General features: G+C 36.7%; 1 protein-coding gene across 3 annotated transcripts in view; it reads right to left on the bottom strand.

Moving 5' to 3' along the window:
- IPO11 (importin 11) overlaps positions 1-16,085 on the bottom strand; it is a 204,800-nt gene that overhangs the window by 26,763 nt on the left and 161,952 nt on the right. For all 3 annotated transcript variants that reach the window (XM_029942304.1, XM_029942303.1, XM_029942302.1), the window contains 2 exons: positions 10,512-10,607; positions 3,425-3,509 (listed from right to left, as the gene is read on the bottom strand). In XM_029942304.1, the coding sequence (XP_029798164.1) occupies positions 3,425-3,509; positions 10,512-10,607 (181 nt within the window). The remainder of the gene's footprint in view (positions 1-3,424; positions 3,510-10,511; positions 10,608-16,085) is intronic.

The raw sequence follows: 16,085 nt of genomic DNA, 5'->3' as shown, positions 1-16,085 counted from the left end.
TTTCCCCCAAACATGTACATTCTGCAATTTCAGCAAAATGGTACATAGGACTTCTAAAAATATTTAGAAAACCTGCAGAAATTTTAGAAATGAAAATCATAAAGAATGCATCAGGCTAGAAGTCAAGAAAGCTCAGTTCTAATTTCAGTCTTTACCTAAATTTTTAACTCTTGAGTAAGAGGTAACTTCTCTGTGCCTTGGTTTCCTCATCAGTATCTGGTCATTAAACTGTTACAAGGGTAAATAAGATGAGATTCTAAAAAATTCCTTTGGAGAAAAAGGATAATGTTATGTAGATAAAGTATTACTATTATTACTTCAAAGTCATGTGAAACAATGATGTTTGGATAGACTATTATTTGTGCTACTGTCCTAGCAACAAAGATAAATGAGAAATTAGTGCAGTTTTTATTTTTATTTTTGTGTGTGTGTTTTTTAATTTATTTTTGAGAGACAGAGAGAGACAGGTGAGCAGGGAGGGTCAGAGAGAAAAGGAAACACAGAATCTGAAGCACGCTCCAGGCTCTGAGCTAGCTGTCAGCACAGAGCCTGATGCGGGGCTCGAAACCACAAACTGTGAGATCATGACCTGAGCTGAAGCCGGACGCTTAACTGACTGAGCCACCCAGGCGCCCCGTGTAATTTTTAATAATGTTCAAACTTATTTATATTGACAAACTTATTTATATCAACTAAAGCATCTAGTAAGTATATATAAAATTAGATTATTATATACAGAGGCTGATCACCAAAATATTTCTAGGGCTTAAACTGAGAAATATTTTACGTGAAAGAATCATCAGAAATACCTCATTAAGACAGGTTACTCATTAATACAGGTTACAGCATACTTCCTTAATGCTTTCTTAGCCAGATGCATCAAGTTGCCAGAAATCAGTAATATGCTAAAAAACTTGGAAAGTACGACTCATAAATGCCTAGTAAGTCACACATCACAAAAAAGAAATTATAAGCAACTTAAAATGTTAATGTACTAGCTTAATATTTTAAACTTTTTTTAATGTTTATTTATTTTTGAGAGACAGAGATAGAGCTCAAGCAGGGGGAGGGCAGAGAGAGAGAGAGACACGGAATCTGAAGCAGGCTCCAGGTTATGACTGTCAGCACAGAGCCCGACGTGGGGCTGGAACCCACAAACTGCGAGATCCTGACCTCAGCTGAAGTCTGAGCCACCCAGGCACCCCTGTTTTAGAAAAGGTCTTAAAATTTTCATTTTACTCCTAGAGCAAGGTGGATAGGGAGAGACCTTAGAAATTTAATGAAATGTTTTGAGCTGCATTTTATCCTCTGTTAATTCCCCCAAACAGGTAGTAGAGACAGGAGACAGATGAAAGTGGGCAAAATCAAAAAAGTCTGGACAGCTTAATAGCTTGCCTGAATGGCAATTCCATCCTTATTTAAAACGAACCATAAGAACACTCATAATCCAATGTAAGCTCATCATCCACTTTTCCGAATTTCCATCACTGCTGCTATCCTCTCCCAAAGCAGCTACTGAAATGCAGACACCACATTTTAGGGACCACATGAAGACAACAATGACAGTAAATAAATCAAACTTCCAATCATGTAGTCATGGAACCAAGCAGCTATACTTTTTCTTCCTTGTAAGTAAATATTTTCAGGTTAATATGAAAAACCCTTCGACACTAGATTTGTTTTTCTTTTAAATAGTAATTCGGAATCATTTACCAGCAAACACCTCCACTTTTTAAAACTGTAACCAAGGGACATCTAACCAATTTTTCTAAAATTTCTAATGATAAAGACAACACAGTCTAAGAATATAATTACTGAAAGAAAATACATTACTTATACTTGTAACCCTGAAAATACAGTGACATGAACATTGTTACTGAAAAATTCTCAGTGTTCATAATTAGACTTATTCAAGGCTCAGATACATGATCCCAGAACTATCAATGCAGCAGTCTCATCAGCATAAGGCTGATCGTAGTAGAGATGACAATACAAATCTAAACCGAAAAGCTACTGTGATGACTGATTTAAAATAAAATCAAACATTTGAAAAAATAATGATTTTTCTATAAATTATTACTGCCTATTATTAGAACAATAATAGGTAAAATAATCAGTGCTCTAATAATATTTAAAATCACAAAACTGAATCAAGGAACTTTAAGTCCTATTTCTGAAACTATGCTCTTATACTGGCTCTTTAAGCTAGTATTTCACTTACCTTGAAAATCAAGTTAGGATTAAAATTAGTACTATATGATGTGAATGAGGATTCCTATAGGATGAAAAATAGATCTGAGTAGATTAATTTGCTAAGGATAGATCTACCAGACTACAGGATGTTAATGAAGTGTGCACCAAAGCTGAGTACTGAACAAAACCAGAATACCTATTACTTGTTTACAAATTTAGAATCCTATGAAGATGTTAAATATTTTTCTGTAACACCAATTATATTTTTAGTGTTTAAAAAAGTGGAGGTGAGAAAGGAGAAAAGACAAATTGTTAGATGATACTGAAAGGCTATCATCACCTTGGTGAAAATGCCAAGTAAAAAGGATTAAAGTCCAGCACAGTTTAAAAGCAGGCTGTCGGAGCAGCTACACACTGAAGACAAAGCCCTTGAAGGTTAGTGTGGCCAAAGTAATTCAAGGAGGGAACATCAGGAGGAGACTGGAAAAATGATAGCTAAAATAATGATACATCCATATTACTAGGTATTCAGCATTATCCCATATCCATTTTATATATTAATTTATTTACTCTACTTTCAAGGGATATTAGTGTTGTTCTCAAGGGCAAATGAGAAAAGAAGACACAGCGAGATTAGTAATAAATAGTGAGGCCAGGAGACTAAAATGGATTCCAAGAGAAAACGGGAATAAGTTTACATACGTAGCAATTTTATAGTCATGGGTCAAAGTAAATATTTAAAAATTCAAGATTACAAGTAATTTTAAAGGCAAGATAATTTAGATGTTCCTAATTTATTTTCCTATTTAGCAGTTAATTTAAGGTAATTTTTATAAAGACCTGTGATTATCTGAGAAAAAATTCATTGTGAAAATTCATGAAGCAATTTCAATAAATCTCCTCAAAGCAGAAGAACATGCATTACAACTTAAGTTTTGAGGGTCACTCTTTCGATAAGTGAAAGAATAAATCCTCTGTTCTGCTAAATCAAGAAAAAGTGATTTGAGATTAAGAGTTAAACTCCACTTCCTGTACTAGGATTACTAGGAACACAATTTATCTGTGTTAGGAATACACTCCAAATTTCAAAGCTCAGCTTACATTAATTCTACACTACGGGATGGAGCGAGAGATCAAACGGTGGAAGAATGGACCAAAAGACAGTTTCAGACCCAAAGAACGTGATGATATATGGCTCTCCCAAATTTTAAAAGCTACTTTTGTAACTTACCATCTTTTTTCTCTTATCCTGTTCTGTGGGTGGTTCTTCATCTTCTGTTACTTTTGGTTCTTCAAGATGAGACATTAACATACAGCTACATTAAAAAAAATGTTTAAAATAAATAAAAAATGTCCATGTTAAAACAAACTCTGAAAATCACTGAGAACATTAATGGCTATGTACCAAAAGGTGAGGAATAGCTAGATAAGTTCCATTTAGAATTTTTAAAAAGGTTTAATCACAAAAAATATTTAATTACAAAATTAAGCTTCACTTTTAAAAAATGGGTCACACCAAAATATTGTAGAACATTTTACTTGAGAATTCAAGGTAGAAAAGTTGTAAGAATTTATGGGTACCTGATTTTTAAACCATACATCACTTGTCAAAGAAAGGTATATATCCTTTACATTGCTCTAAAAAATGATACTAGAGAGATTTAAAAACTTTTTTTACCACTAATCTTCATGTTTAGATTATTATACGTTTCATAACAGCAATAATTTAAATAATACCAGCATTAAAACGGTATTGATTATACAATAATCTACTTTGTGATGCAAATGACATTACTATGCTGTGAGGAACTTGTCCCTGTAACACTTGTACATGCAGGACAGTCATAAATCATTTCATTTTGATTATCTGCATGACTGCTCCTCACCATTAACAGAGATAATAGCAATGCAGTTTCCTATTCAGTCAATAGAGTCTCTCTTCCAGGGAGAGAAGAAATAAATATTGTCTAGTGAATCAAATTGATGGAATAAACCTCAGTGCTTCCTAATTTAGGAGAGTACAATTCAGTAATTTATCAGAGTCATAGGTTTCTAACCAATAAACCCTGGCAAACAAAACTTGGTTTCTCTTCTGTTTTGTAGTACATACAGAGGAAACATAATTCTTGACTCAGCTGTGTAAAGAGCTTTTAATTCAAGGTTGAAGACAAGGGCTAACACCAGAAACTTGATCAGGCTCACTTTTGCAGGGGACATGAGTCTCTCTTTCCCCCTATTCCTCACCACTAAAGAAAACAATTTTTGGAACAACTACCTATGACTCAATCAGTGCATACTGGTACGATAAAACAGCAAGAACCTTAAGCTGCCATCAGGGACAGCAAGAGCTTAATCCCTAACACACTGCGTGGTCTTAACCTCCTGAAGCTGCAATGCTTTCATCCACCATGTATATATACTACAAGGTGGCCCAACTAGCTGGCCAAGGAACTCTAGCACAAAGTGAGAAATTATGAATTATACCAGCCCAAGCACTATTTAGAACAGTGAAATGTCTGGAAAACAACCTAAATCCTAGTTTGTATTTTAGAACTGAAGGAAAAGGAGTTCTTTCATACTAGCTATTTTATGACTGCTGCAGATGTGAATTCTAACTGCAATGACTCTGGAGTTCCAGGAAAGTATCCTGTAGAAAGCATGAAATTCCTTCATCACATTCCAAAATCTGTTTTTACTTACATAGTAAAAACAGAGTGCCTGGGTGGCTCAGGTAGTTAACCATCAGACTCTTGAGTCAGGCTCAGGTCATGATCTCACAGTTCTTGGACCTAGAGCTCATACCAGGCTCTGTACTGACAGTGAGAGCCGGCTTAGAATTCTCTCTCTGCCCCTCTTGACTCCCAAATAAACTTTAAAAAAATTCTGTTTTTTCTCTCAGTTAAATGATTTATCACATAAACAATGAAGTATATTCTGAATACAAGTATATATTTATACATGTATTTTCTCTCCTCTGCAAACTATATTCACTTGGGTCTCTGTAAGGTGTAAAGCGGGGGGGGGAGAATGAATTTGAAAAACCCAAAGATGAAATTCTCTCCTGCAGGAAAATTTCTAATTAAAAGTCAAATCTTAATTTTTTGGCAAATATTAAGGATAAGGAATCATGATTAACGTAAAATGCATGTGGACAAAGAACCTAATAAAAGTAATAACACAGTAACAGTCTAAAACAGGGACGACTAGTATGAGAACATAGGCAGTCAGCCGTCCCAGAACCCACGCTCACTCACTAAGTGGATTCAGGCACTGCAGACCGCTAAATCAGAACCCTTCCCGGTAAGAAAAGTCCAACTGATGAAACACAACCAACCGTGTTTGCATGCAACACAGACCCTTTTAAATTATTCCTAATTTAATAAAACATTTAATAAAACCTTTCATTTAATCTCAGCACACTCCTGAAAAGTCATGATAAAACTCAAACTGACAACATTATTCCACTGGTCTTAGCAGTGGACACTTTGGTTGATTATGTAATCGTCCTTCCTAAAAGAAACCTGAATCTGTCCAGTATTTTCTTTCATGCCACTAAATGTTTTCAAGTCACCATTTGCTTCAGGGAAAGCTGATCCCAGAGCCAGCGGCTCCAGAAACAATCATAGCAGGCCTACTCCCTTAGTCATGATTGGTCTCAATAGGAGCACATTTAAAAAGTTCTAGCCAATTCTGAATGAAAATGCTGGCTGAATCCTGTCTCTCATTTTACTTCCCAAACTTTGGCAAGGGGTTGTCAATTTCACTTCTCAACCTGACGTGTGTGTGTGTGTGTGTGTGTGTGTGTGTGTATACACATATATATGTATTTATTATCTATATCTGTATCTATATTATATTTATCTATTTATTTCAGAAAAAACAGGGAAAGCACTCTAACCAAAGACAGGTAGAAGGCAAATTGCAAGCCTCATTAATTTATTTTCCTGGTTTAGTGAATTACCTCTACTAACTAAAATACAAACATATAAAGAAATGCAAATGAAACTGAACCACTATCTTTCTCCAGTCACAAAAATTAACCCCAAATGGATTAAAGACTTGAATGTTAAGACCAGAAGCCACAACTCCTCGAAGAAATCCTAAGTGGTAAGCTCCTTGACATCAGTCTTCAGATGACCAACTCTTTTTGGATCTAAGCAAAGGCAACATAAGCAAAAACATACAAATGTAAGTATACATCAAACTAAAAACAAAATTCAGAGATAGAAGAGACTGGTAGTTGCCAGAGTTGGGAAAGCAGTGAGTGGTGGACCAAAATGGGTCTTGGGGATCAGATAAATGATACAAACTTACAGTTATAAAATAAGCAAGTCATAGACATATATTGCATAGTAACTAGAGTGAATAACATTGTATTACATATTTGAAAGTTGCTTACACAATTAACCTTAAAAGTCCTCATCCCAAGAAAAAAATTTATTAACTATTGACAGTGATGGACATTAACTAGACTTATTGTGATCATTTTGCAATAAATACAAATATCGAATCATTATTTTGTACATCTGAAACTAATGTTACATGTCAATTATACCTCAGTTAAAAAAAAGAAAGGAAATATGTCCTTAAACTGTGAAAAGAGAACCTGCTTTCTTTTAAATGGATTCATTTCATATCCCATTCTTAAGAAATACCAGTATTAAGATCAGTAAGTCAGATGTTGACTATACATTTATCTTGGAATATAAGCTTTTTTACTAAGTAAAAAATGGGATCATCATAAAACCAAATAAAAACCCACCTCTTATTTTTTCCACATAAAATGTCACATTAAATTTTTAAATGTCTATGAGAATGCAGTGTTCTTTAATTCAAATTCAAGTTAGTTACTATATAGTGTAGTTGTGGTTTCCGATGTAGAATTTAGTGACTCATCATTTATATAAAACACCCAGTGACCGCACAAGTGCCCTCCTTAATGCCCGGCACCCCCAGCTCCCCTCCAGCAACCCTTAGTTTGTTCTCTACGGTTGCGAGTCTCTTAATGTTCTGCCTCCCTCTCTGTTTTTATTGTATTTTTCCTTGCCTTCTGCTATGTTTATCTGGTTTGTTTCTTAAATTCCACATATGAGTGAAATCTTAGAGTATTTGTCTTTCTTTCTCTGACTTATTTTGTTTAACATAACACTCTAGCTCCATCCATGTTGTTGCAAATGACAAGATTTCATTCCTTTTGATCACTAAGTAATATTCCAGTGTGTGTGTGTGTGTGTGTGTGTGTGTGTGTACACCACATCTTCTTTATCCATTCATTAGTTGATGGACATTTGGGCTCTTTCTCTAATTTGACTATTGTTGATAGTGCTGCTATAAGCACTGGGGTTCATGTGCCCCTTCAAGTCAGTATTTTTGTATCCTTTGCATAAAAACCTAGTAGTGCAGGAGCGCCTGGGTGGCTCAGTCAGTTAAGCCTCTGACTTTGGCTCAGGTCATGATCTCACATTTATGGGTTCAAGCCCCACGTTGGGCTCTGTGCTGACAGCTCAGAGCCTGGAGCCTGCTTCCAATTCTGTGTCTTCCTCTCTGCCCCTCCCTGCTCATGCTCTGTCTCTCTCTGTCTCAAAAATACATAAAACATTAAAAAACAAAACCTAGTAGTGCAATTGTTGGGTTGCAGGGGAGAGTACAGTTAGGAAGACATACCAAAGTACAAAAAAAAGACATAGGTTGCTAGGTGTAAGCACCATTATCTGAAAAAATTTAGGTATGTCACATGTCCCCTGAACTACAAATACTTGTCAACTGTATACCCACACCCACCTGTCATCAATTCTTGCCAATCTTTCCTCTATAATCTACCTCAAATTTGTATGAACAGTGCTTACCAGGAGTAGTACAACAGTTACCTGAAGGGCTTCCCCATCTGCCAGACAGCACATTCTCAATTTTTACAGGGCAGGTGACCGTCCTGGGTCCCTGTTCACAATGCAGGTTCTACTACTGTAGCCCCAGAGATTCAGATACAGTGGGTCTGGACTAAAGAAGTGTGCTACCTTAACAAGCATCCAGGCTGTTTCATTGATCTAAGACCACTCACCGGGAGCCTTTCCATCCCTCCCAGTCATCCTCTCCATTGCACTCAAGTGACCCTTCCGAAGTACACATCTGTTCTCAGCCCTTCCACGCTTTAAAACTGCCAATGAATCTCCACTAACTACACAAGCGAGTCCAAAATCCTTTTCAAGTTACTTTACTAGTCGGTTCTAATCCACTATTCTCTGAAGTTATTCACAGTTTCCCCAGAACGCTTCTTCGCCTGTAGCTGGCACTGCTCCACGGTCCCCATTTCCCCTTCTAGACAGGGAACGCTCTCAGGTCAGAGCCTCAGCTGCTTCCTCACTCAGTACAATGCCTGGCATAAACAAGTCTGAACGAAGAGATGATGTGTCAACCAGGTTCTTTACAGAGGTCCATAGTGTGCCTACATATTTGGCTAAATATTATTCCGGGTGTTTCTAGATGACATTAACATGCGAATGTGTACAGTGAGTAAAGCAAATAGCCCTCCCTGGTGTGGGTGGGCCTCAATCCATCACTTAACGGCTTGAACAGAACAAAAGGTCTAATTAAAAAAGAATTCACACTCCCTGTCTTTTAGTAGGACCATCAGTCTTCTCTGGCTTTCTGACTTTGACTAGAACTTACACCACTGGCTCTCCTGCTTTTCAGCACTTGGGGTAAAAAGCAATGACCAAACAATTCTGGGCAAGAAAACACTGGTTATACATCCTAGCTACGCAGGCACCCTAGCCCTCAAATCTAGTCCTTTCTAGGATGGATCCCAATAACAGTGTCAGTTTGCTTTCCTTACATTCAACACTTTCCTCTTCCAAACCAAAACTTTCTTCCTGGCTGAGCTTGACATCATGAGTCAGAACACCATGATTCTAGTTTTGACGACTCCACTAACCTGTGGGTCACTGCACTTTTCTGACTCTCTGTATTCTCATCTTTAAAATAGTAAACTTACACTGATTTCTAAACTTTATTCCTAACAACTTCCTGACCTGCATCCTTTCCACTTGCACCATGCTACCATAATGTCCTCTTCCTATATCCTAAGTCCTATCCTTCCTGGAAGACTCTAACAGACAGTGCCTTTTCCTTCTCTTTCTGTCAAAGCACAACCCAGAATTCTACTACTTTGTGTGCTTCGATCAAAACATATATCATTGTCTTTACTCATTACTAAGTGTTTTATTTCACATCCTCCCGCTAACTAAATTGTATATTCTAAAGAGGACAAAGACATTAGTTGATATCATAAACATGCCATAAACAGTTGTAAACTTTGTCACATATTATGCATAAATATACAATATTTATAGTCGTGGTATAAATGCTATGTTAACTTATTAAAAACCTGCCTAATGCATGGCTTCTTATTTTGGTTGTGATCACAAAAGTTTGAATGGTCCGCTTCATCTTAACTTTTACATTCTTGAAAGCAAGCATACATGTCAAACCCATTATGTCTACATATGTGTAACAAGATTCAACACTGTATATTTGCTGTCCATGCTTTTCAACAACATATTCAAATGGCAATCGTTCCCATTTCCTATAGGATATTTGTAAAGAACAAAGAAAACTGACTCAGTATATTACTGCCATAAAGTCAAGCAGCCTCAAATCTCATTAAGTCTTGCTTATCATAATAAAATATATAACCTTTATTACTAATAATGAGTGAAAAGGCATATCAATTCTAACTTCAAAAGACATAAAGAAATGAAATTTCAAATTAAGAGTTACCTAAGGATGAAATTATCAGCATTCTTGATAAAATGATATTAGGTAGTCTCATAAAAATTAGTATTTACCATTTCCTTTTTAAACTGGTCAAGCACAACATGACTCTATATTTAAAGGTACCTGTGATTCTTCTATCAGACAAGTATCACGGGATACTTATTAATCATCTTTTCCCCATAACTTCCCTAATGGGCAGGGGAATTTTGTTAGTTTTAAAAAAAAAGAACATATTAAAAACATCTTTAAAAAAAGGAATTTATATGCTAAAATACCCTTATTTTTAAAAACCTTAATGTCACATCATAAAATGATTATTAGACCAAATAAGTCCAATTTATCATTTCACTTCAACGAAGTGAAGCTGATCTTAAGATCAAACTAACGATAAGCAAGACAAATCCAATTTATTTTTATAAAAGACAAAATTTTAAAGTCCCCAAACAATGGTTATATAGTAGTAGTGAATAAAAATGATGCATGATATAATTAATTACTGCCTTCCCCCATAAGTTCAAGTGCAATTAAGTAAATGATCCACCTACTCTTTATAAGTTCCTGTTTCAGGATCTTCTGTCATGACATCATGTAAACCTTCCACTGAGATGTTTATAATCCCACAGAATTTATCTTGGATGACACTAAAATAAAAGAAGAGCAAAACAAATTAAAGTGGAGTATTTTAACAGGTAGGGTTTTTTTTTCTTTTATTCCTTTAAACATGAAATTTTAGTTCTAAAGTAAAAAGGAAAGGAAACTTTCAAAATATTTCTTATAGCAGAAGCTTTACCCGTACATATCACATTAAAATATTTCTCTTTCAATAGAGCATTAGTGTGTTTAAATACTAAAAGGGTAGTTCAGATACGAAAAATATACTTTAATATTACAATAGTCTTGTATTGATTTTATAACTAAAAAGGTAAAGATACAAAAAATTTTAACATTAAAAATGGGTATTCTTCTGAAGACAACATGGGAAAAAGAAAAGACAAATCATAGACTGGGAAAAACGTATCTGTAAAAGATATATATGATAAAGAACTTGAAGCAGAACATATAAAGAACTCTAAAAGCTTGAGAAGACCAATTTAAAAATTGGCAAAAACTTTAACACTCTTCACTAAAGATATAAAGATGGTATACAAACAATTGAAAGTATGTTCAATGTTATTAGTCATCAGAGAGATGCAAATTAAAACATCAAAGACATTTTGATTAAAAAGAGTGACAATACCAAGTGCTGACAAAGATGAAAAACAACAGGAACCTCTCATGCATACATTGCTGGTAAGAATAAAAAACGGTATCCATTTTAGAAAACACATAGGCAGTTTTTATAAAGTTAGCCCACTCCACATTGATCAGTAACCCATTCCTATATACTTATCTGAGCCCAAAACAAGTCCCTTCAGATCTCTATGTAAACTTTTATGGTAGCTTTCTTCATAATAATTCACAACTGCAAATGACCCAAATATCCATCAACTAGTGGACGGATAAACAAACTGTGGGACTCTTATCCAACAAAATAGTTGTCAGCAATAAAAATGACCTAAAGATACATGCAACAACTTGGATAAATCTCAAAAACATTATGCTAAAAGAAATAAAAGGCTCAAAATGCTACACATTGCATGATTCCCTTTTATGTGACTTTCTGGAAACGTAAAATTTGTTCAGTGGTTGCTGGAGCAAGAGACACAAGGGAACTTTCTGGGGTGATGGGAGTGCTCTATATTGTGTGTAGCACTGGTTATACACTGTGTATATCTGTGAACACTTTATGCTTAAAGGAGTTTTACTCTTTTATACTCAATTTTTTATAACTTGTTTTTTTTTTTGAAAGGGAGAGTGTAAGCAAGAATAGAGGAGCAGGCTCTACACCTTGCAGAGAGCCCAACATGGTCTTGATCTCATAATCCATGAGGCCACAACCAGAGCCGAAATCAAGAGTCAGACACCCAACCGAAGAGCCACCCAGGTGCCCCATGTGTAAAACTATACTTTACTCAATCTGACTTTTAATTAAGTTTTTAATGTTTATTTATTTTGAAGGGGAGAGAGAGCGTGAGCAAAAGAGGGGCAGAGACAGAGAGGGAAACACAGAATCTGAACAGGGATCCAGGCACTGAGCTGTTAGCACAGAGCCCGACTCGAGGCTGGAATTCACGAGCATGAGATCCTGAGCCAAAGTCAGGTATTTAACCAACTGAGTCACCCAGGCATCCCTTTTAGAAGGTGGAAGTACATAACCATCCACTGAAACACTAAATTAAACTATCTGAATTTAAAACTAACTGAATAAATTCTAACTCTTATCTCCAGGAAATTTATACTATCATTCCTGCAAGAGACATGCGGTGTTTCTCATTCTGCATTAACATTAATAATTACTTTTTTAAATGTTCAGTAAAGCAGATCCCAAGTAACCGCATTTTGGGTCATGTCCCCACCTTTGTAAAGTCAAATGTTTTGTCTGTATATCAAAATAAGATCAGATTTTTGACAATAAGTCAGCACCCAGACAAAATAATAACTAGCTGGTATCACTCTAAAAAATATATATATATATATGTGTGTCTGTGTGTATATATTTTAATAAATAGTTTATTGTCAAATTGGTTTCCATACAACACTCAGTGCTCTTCCCCACAAGTGCCCCCCTCTGTCACCACCACCTCTTTTCCCCCCTCCCCCTTCCCCTTCAACCCTCAGTTCGTTTTCAGTATTCAATAGTCTCTCAGGTTTTGCGTCCCTCTCTCTCCCCAACTCTCTTTCTCTCTTTCCCTCTTCCCCTCCCCATGGTTCTCCATTAGGTTTCTCCTGTTCTCCTGTTAGACCTATGAGTGCAAACATATGGTATCTGTCCTGCTCTGCCTGACTTACTCCGCTTAGCATGACACCCTCGAGGTCCATCCACTTTCCTACAAATGGCCCTATTTCATTCTTTGTCATTGCCATGTAGTATTCCATTGTGTGTGTGTGTGTGTGTGTGTGTGTATCTATCTATCTATCTATAGGTATATGCATATATGCATATAACACCTGCTGCAGGAATATCTATAGGTATAGATAGATAGATAGATAGATAGATAGATAGATAGATAGATATACCACATCTTCTTGGTCCATTCATCGGGTGATGGACATTTAGGCTCTTTCATTAATTTGGCTATTGTTGACAGTGCTGCTATGAACGTTGGGGTACTCTAATATATTTTAATATGCATATAACACCTGCTGCAGGAATATCTATTTTTTTAAGTCACTGTTATTTCCTTTATATAAGAACTAAAAAAAAAAGAATCTATCAAAAAAGACACATACAATCTACCTTATTCAGTTCACAAAACAACCTCTAGGTAGAAAAAAACCCCGAAACTAGAAAACTAGAAAAATTGTGCCTAAACGTTCATCCACTAATTGTGTGATCTGACTGAAAATTCATTCATTTCTCTAAGTATTGGTCTCCTTGTCTGTAAAACCAAGGCTGAACTCAAGGATGGCAGATACATGAAGGGAATGTAGACATTTTTACTTCCAACGGCAAAATAAATCACCCCTGATCCCATATAGCATGCTGATAAGGCAGGCAAGTTCTAAGATTCCTTTTTGACACAGGAGCATTCTGGAAAGCTATCAACAAGTGATAAGGAGTTGGAAAAGACACAAATCCTCTGGCCTCCAGCCTCCAAGCCTGTTCACCAGGCCATCATGTCAGCATTATTTCGGGACAATCCATGCAGGCAGTGGCCTTCTCTACTCACATCACCTACAACAGCATCAACCCCAACACCCTCTAGGAAAACTGGTAATTATATGAGAAAATGAAATCAAATTCTGAGTACTGTGTATTTTCTCAGAAGACTGGACATGAATTTTCCTAACAGATATCTGGCAATCTGAGTGTGAACATGATCTACTGGTGGGTGAAGGTTAAGTAGGAAGGAGGAAAGGTAGAAAACAGAGGGGAAAAAGGTATGTATTTGACAACCAGCTCTTATGATTACAGGTTTTACTACAAATTATCATATTGGTCAGTGATGATGTTACCAGCACAGGCACATGTTTCTGAGAAGAAGGTAAGAAGTTCTACCTCTGCCATAACTAGAAAAAAAGTAATTAGCAATATGCTGAATAAACCATGTAGTTCTTGAGTACTGAGCCTCTACAGACATGCACATTCACTACACTAGACCATTCATTCAAGGCTGCGGGCAGAGCGTTCAAGGCTGATGACCAAATGGCTGCATGAATAAACTCTGAACTATACAATTCTTGCCAAAAGGCATCGCTTCACTTCTTTCTCATGAATGTTGAGTTTGTTTAGATCACACTGCTAGAACCAAAATTAAAGCCTGAAAAGTTCTGAGAGAAACCTATAGAGTTCAGGAACATGAGATTTAAGCAAAGTCAAGAGCTAGAAATAGGCAATGACTGAGATAAAGAAGCATTAAGAAAATTTAAGGATGGAAAATGAAGTTCATAGAAGCAGACTGGGCAGAGGTCAGAAGGTACAGGTCCAAACTCTGCTCAGCTTGAACATGCTTATTAAGGCTTGGAGAAGTCAGACTTGCGAACAGTGGGCTTCACCCTCCCAGCTCCCTCCCCTGCCTCCAGCTGGATTTCCAGCTCTACCAGCTGACTGCCTAGTAGGGATAAAGGAAGTGAGGCCACCTCAATCCATGGGCAGTCACTTTTTTCCCCACTGGAATATGACTCATTCTGCACGACAAGGACACCAGAGGCAGAGACCTAGAAATGGGAGGGGGATTAAATTCCAACAGACCAGGAAAACCACACTTGCACTGGAGCACCTATTAGGTGCCAAGAGGGGGTGACCAAAGGCTACAAGTTCAGAAAAGGGAAAAATGACTACAGCCCAGAGTAAAAGGTACATGGGCTGACTCTGAATGAGAAGAGAGGATTCTCAAAAAGGAGGTCTCTGCTGTCAGTGTAGAACCCACTTCAGAGCTTCCATCCCCTTCTCTCGGCAACACCCTCACTCAAAAATAAACAAACTTTTTTTTTTTTTTAAGAGAAGGAAGGACTAAAAAATGGAAATAGGAGTACACATGCCATGTTCTGGGGTCAGGAAAAGAAATTCTTTTACACAGCAATTCTTTTCAAAGCATTCAAGTTAAAACACACACACACACACACACACACACGATATATCACAATTACCACTCATGAGGCGGTTTGGGAAAGTACCCCCAAATATCAGGGATAACAAAGAGCCAAAGAGGCTTGCACTTACTGACATGCAGAACACCTATTTATTTGAAGAAAATAAATATGAACAAGTCATAATTTTTTTTCATCTTTTGTAAGCTATTATAAAAACATGACCTCTAAATATGTAAACATAACATGTTAAAAGGAAGCCTTTAAAACAGATTTCATGAGGCACCTGGGTGGCTCAGTCAGTTAAGTGTCCGACTTCGGCTCAGGTCGTAATCTCGTGGTTTGTGGGTTTCAGCCCGGAGTCAGACTCTGTGCTGACAGCTCAGAGCCTAGAGCCTGGAGCCTGCTTTGGATTCTGTGTCTCCCACCTCCCCATCCCATCCCTCCCCCATTTGCACACACTGTCTCTCAAAAATAAACAAACATCAGAAAAAAATTTTTTTATGTGATTAGACATTTAAAATGGAAACAAATCAAATGAGAGCTATAAAACAGGAATGAAAGAAAAATAGGCTTGGAGAAGGAAAAGGAGAAGGTGGCATTGTACTTACTTAATCTTATATATATAATCTCTCTAACACAAGACAACTATTAGGCTTTTTTTTCCCCCAATGAAAAATGGCCCATTTTTTCCTTTCCTATGAGCTACACATTGAGCTATATTTAGCACTTTCTAAGTATTTTTCTCAGTGTGTCGTCTAGTGTCCTCTTTGCGCATATCGTTCAAATGTAGTATCAAATCTGGCATATAATATGGAAGAAGTGAAGGCAGCTATTGTGAACCATTTAAGTTTATTTATTTTTAACATTTACTTATTTTTGAGAGAGAGAGAAAGAGAGTGAATGGAAGAGGGCAGAGATAGGGAGACAGACAGAGAATCTGCTGTGAGTGCAGAGCTTGATGCGGGCTCTAAAGTCATGAACCATGA

The sequence above is a fragment of the Suricata suricatta genome, chromosome 6 (assembly GCF_006229205.1).
Source record: "Suricata suricatta isolate VVHF042 chromosome 6, meerkat_22Aug2017_6uvM2_HiC, whole genome shotgun sequence".
NCBI classification, from domain to species: domain Eukaryota; kingdom Metazoa; phylum Chordata; class Mammalia; order Carnivora; family Herpestidae; genus Suricata; species Suricata suricatta.
Note: the sequence above shows the minus strand (reverse complement) of the source record. Positions and strands in the feature narration are given on the sequence as shown.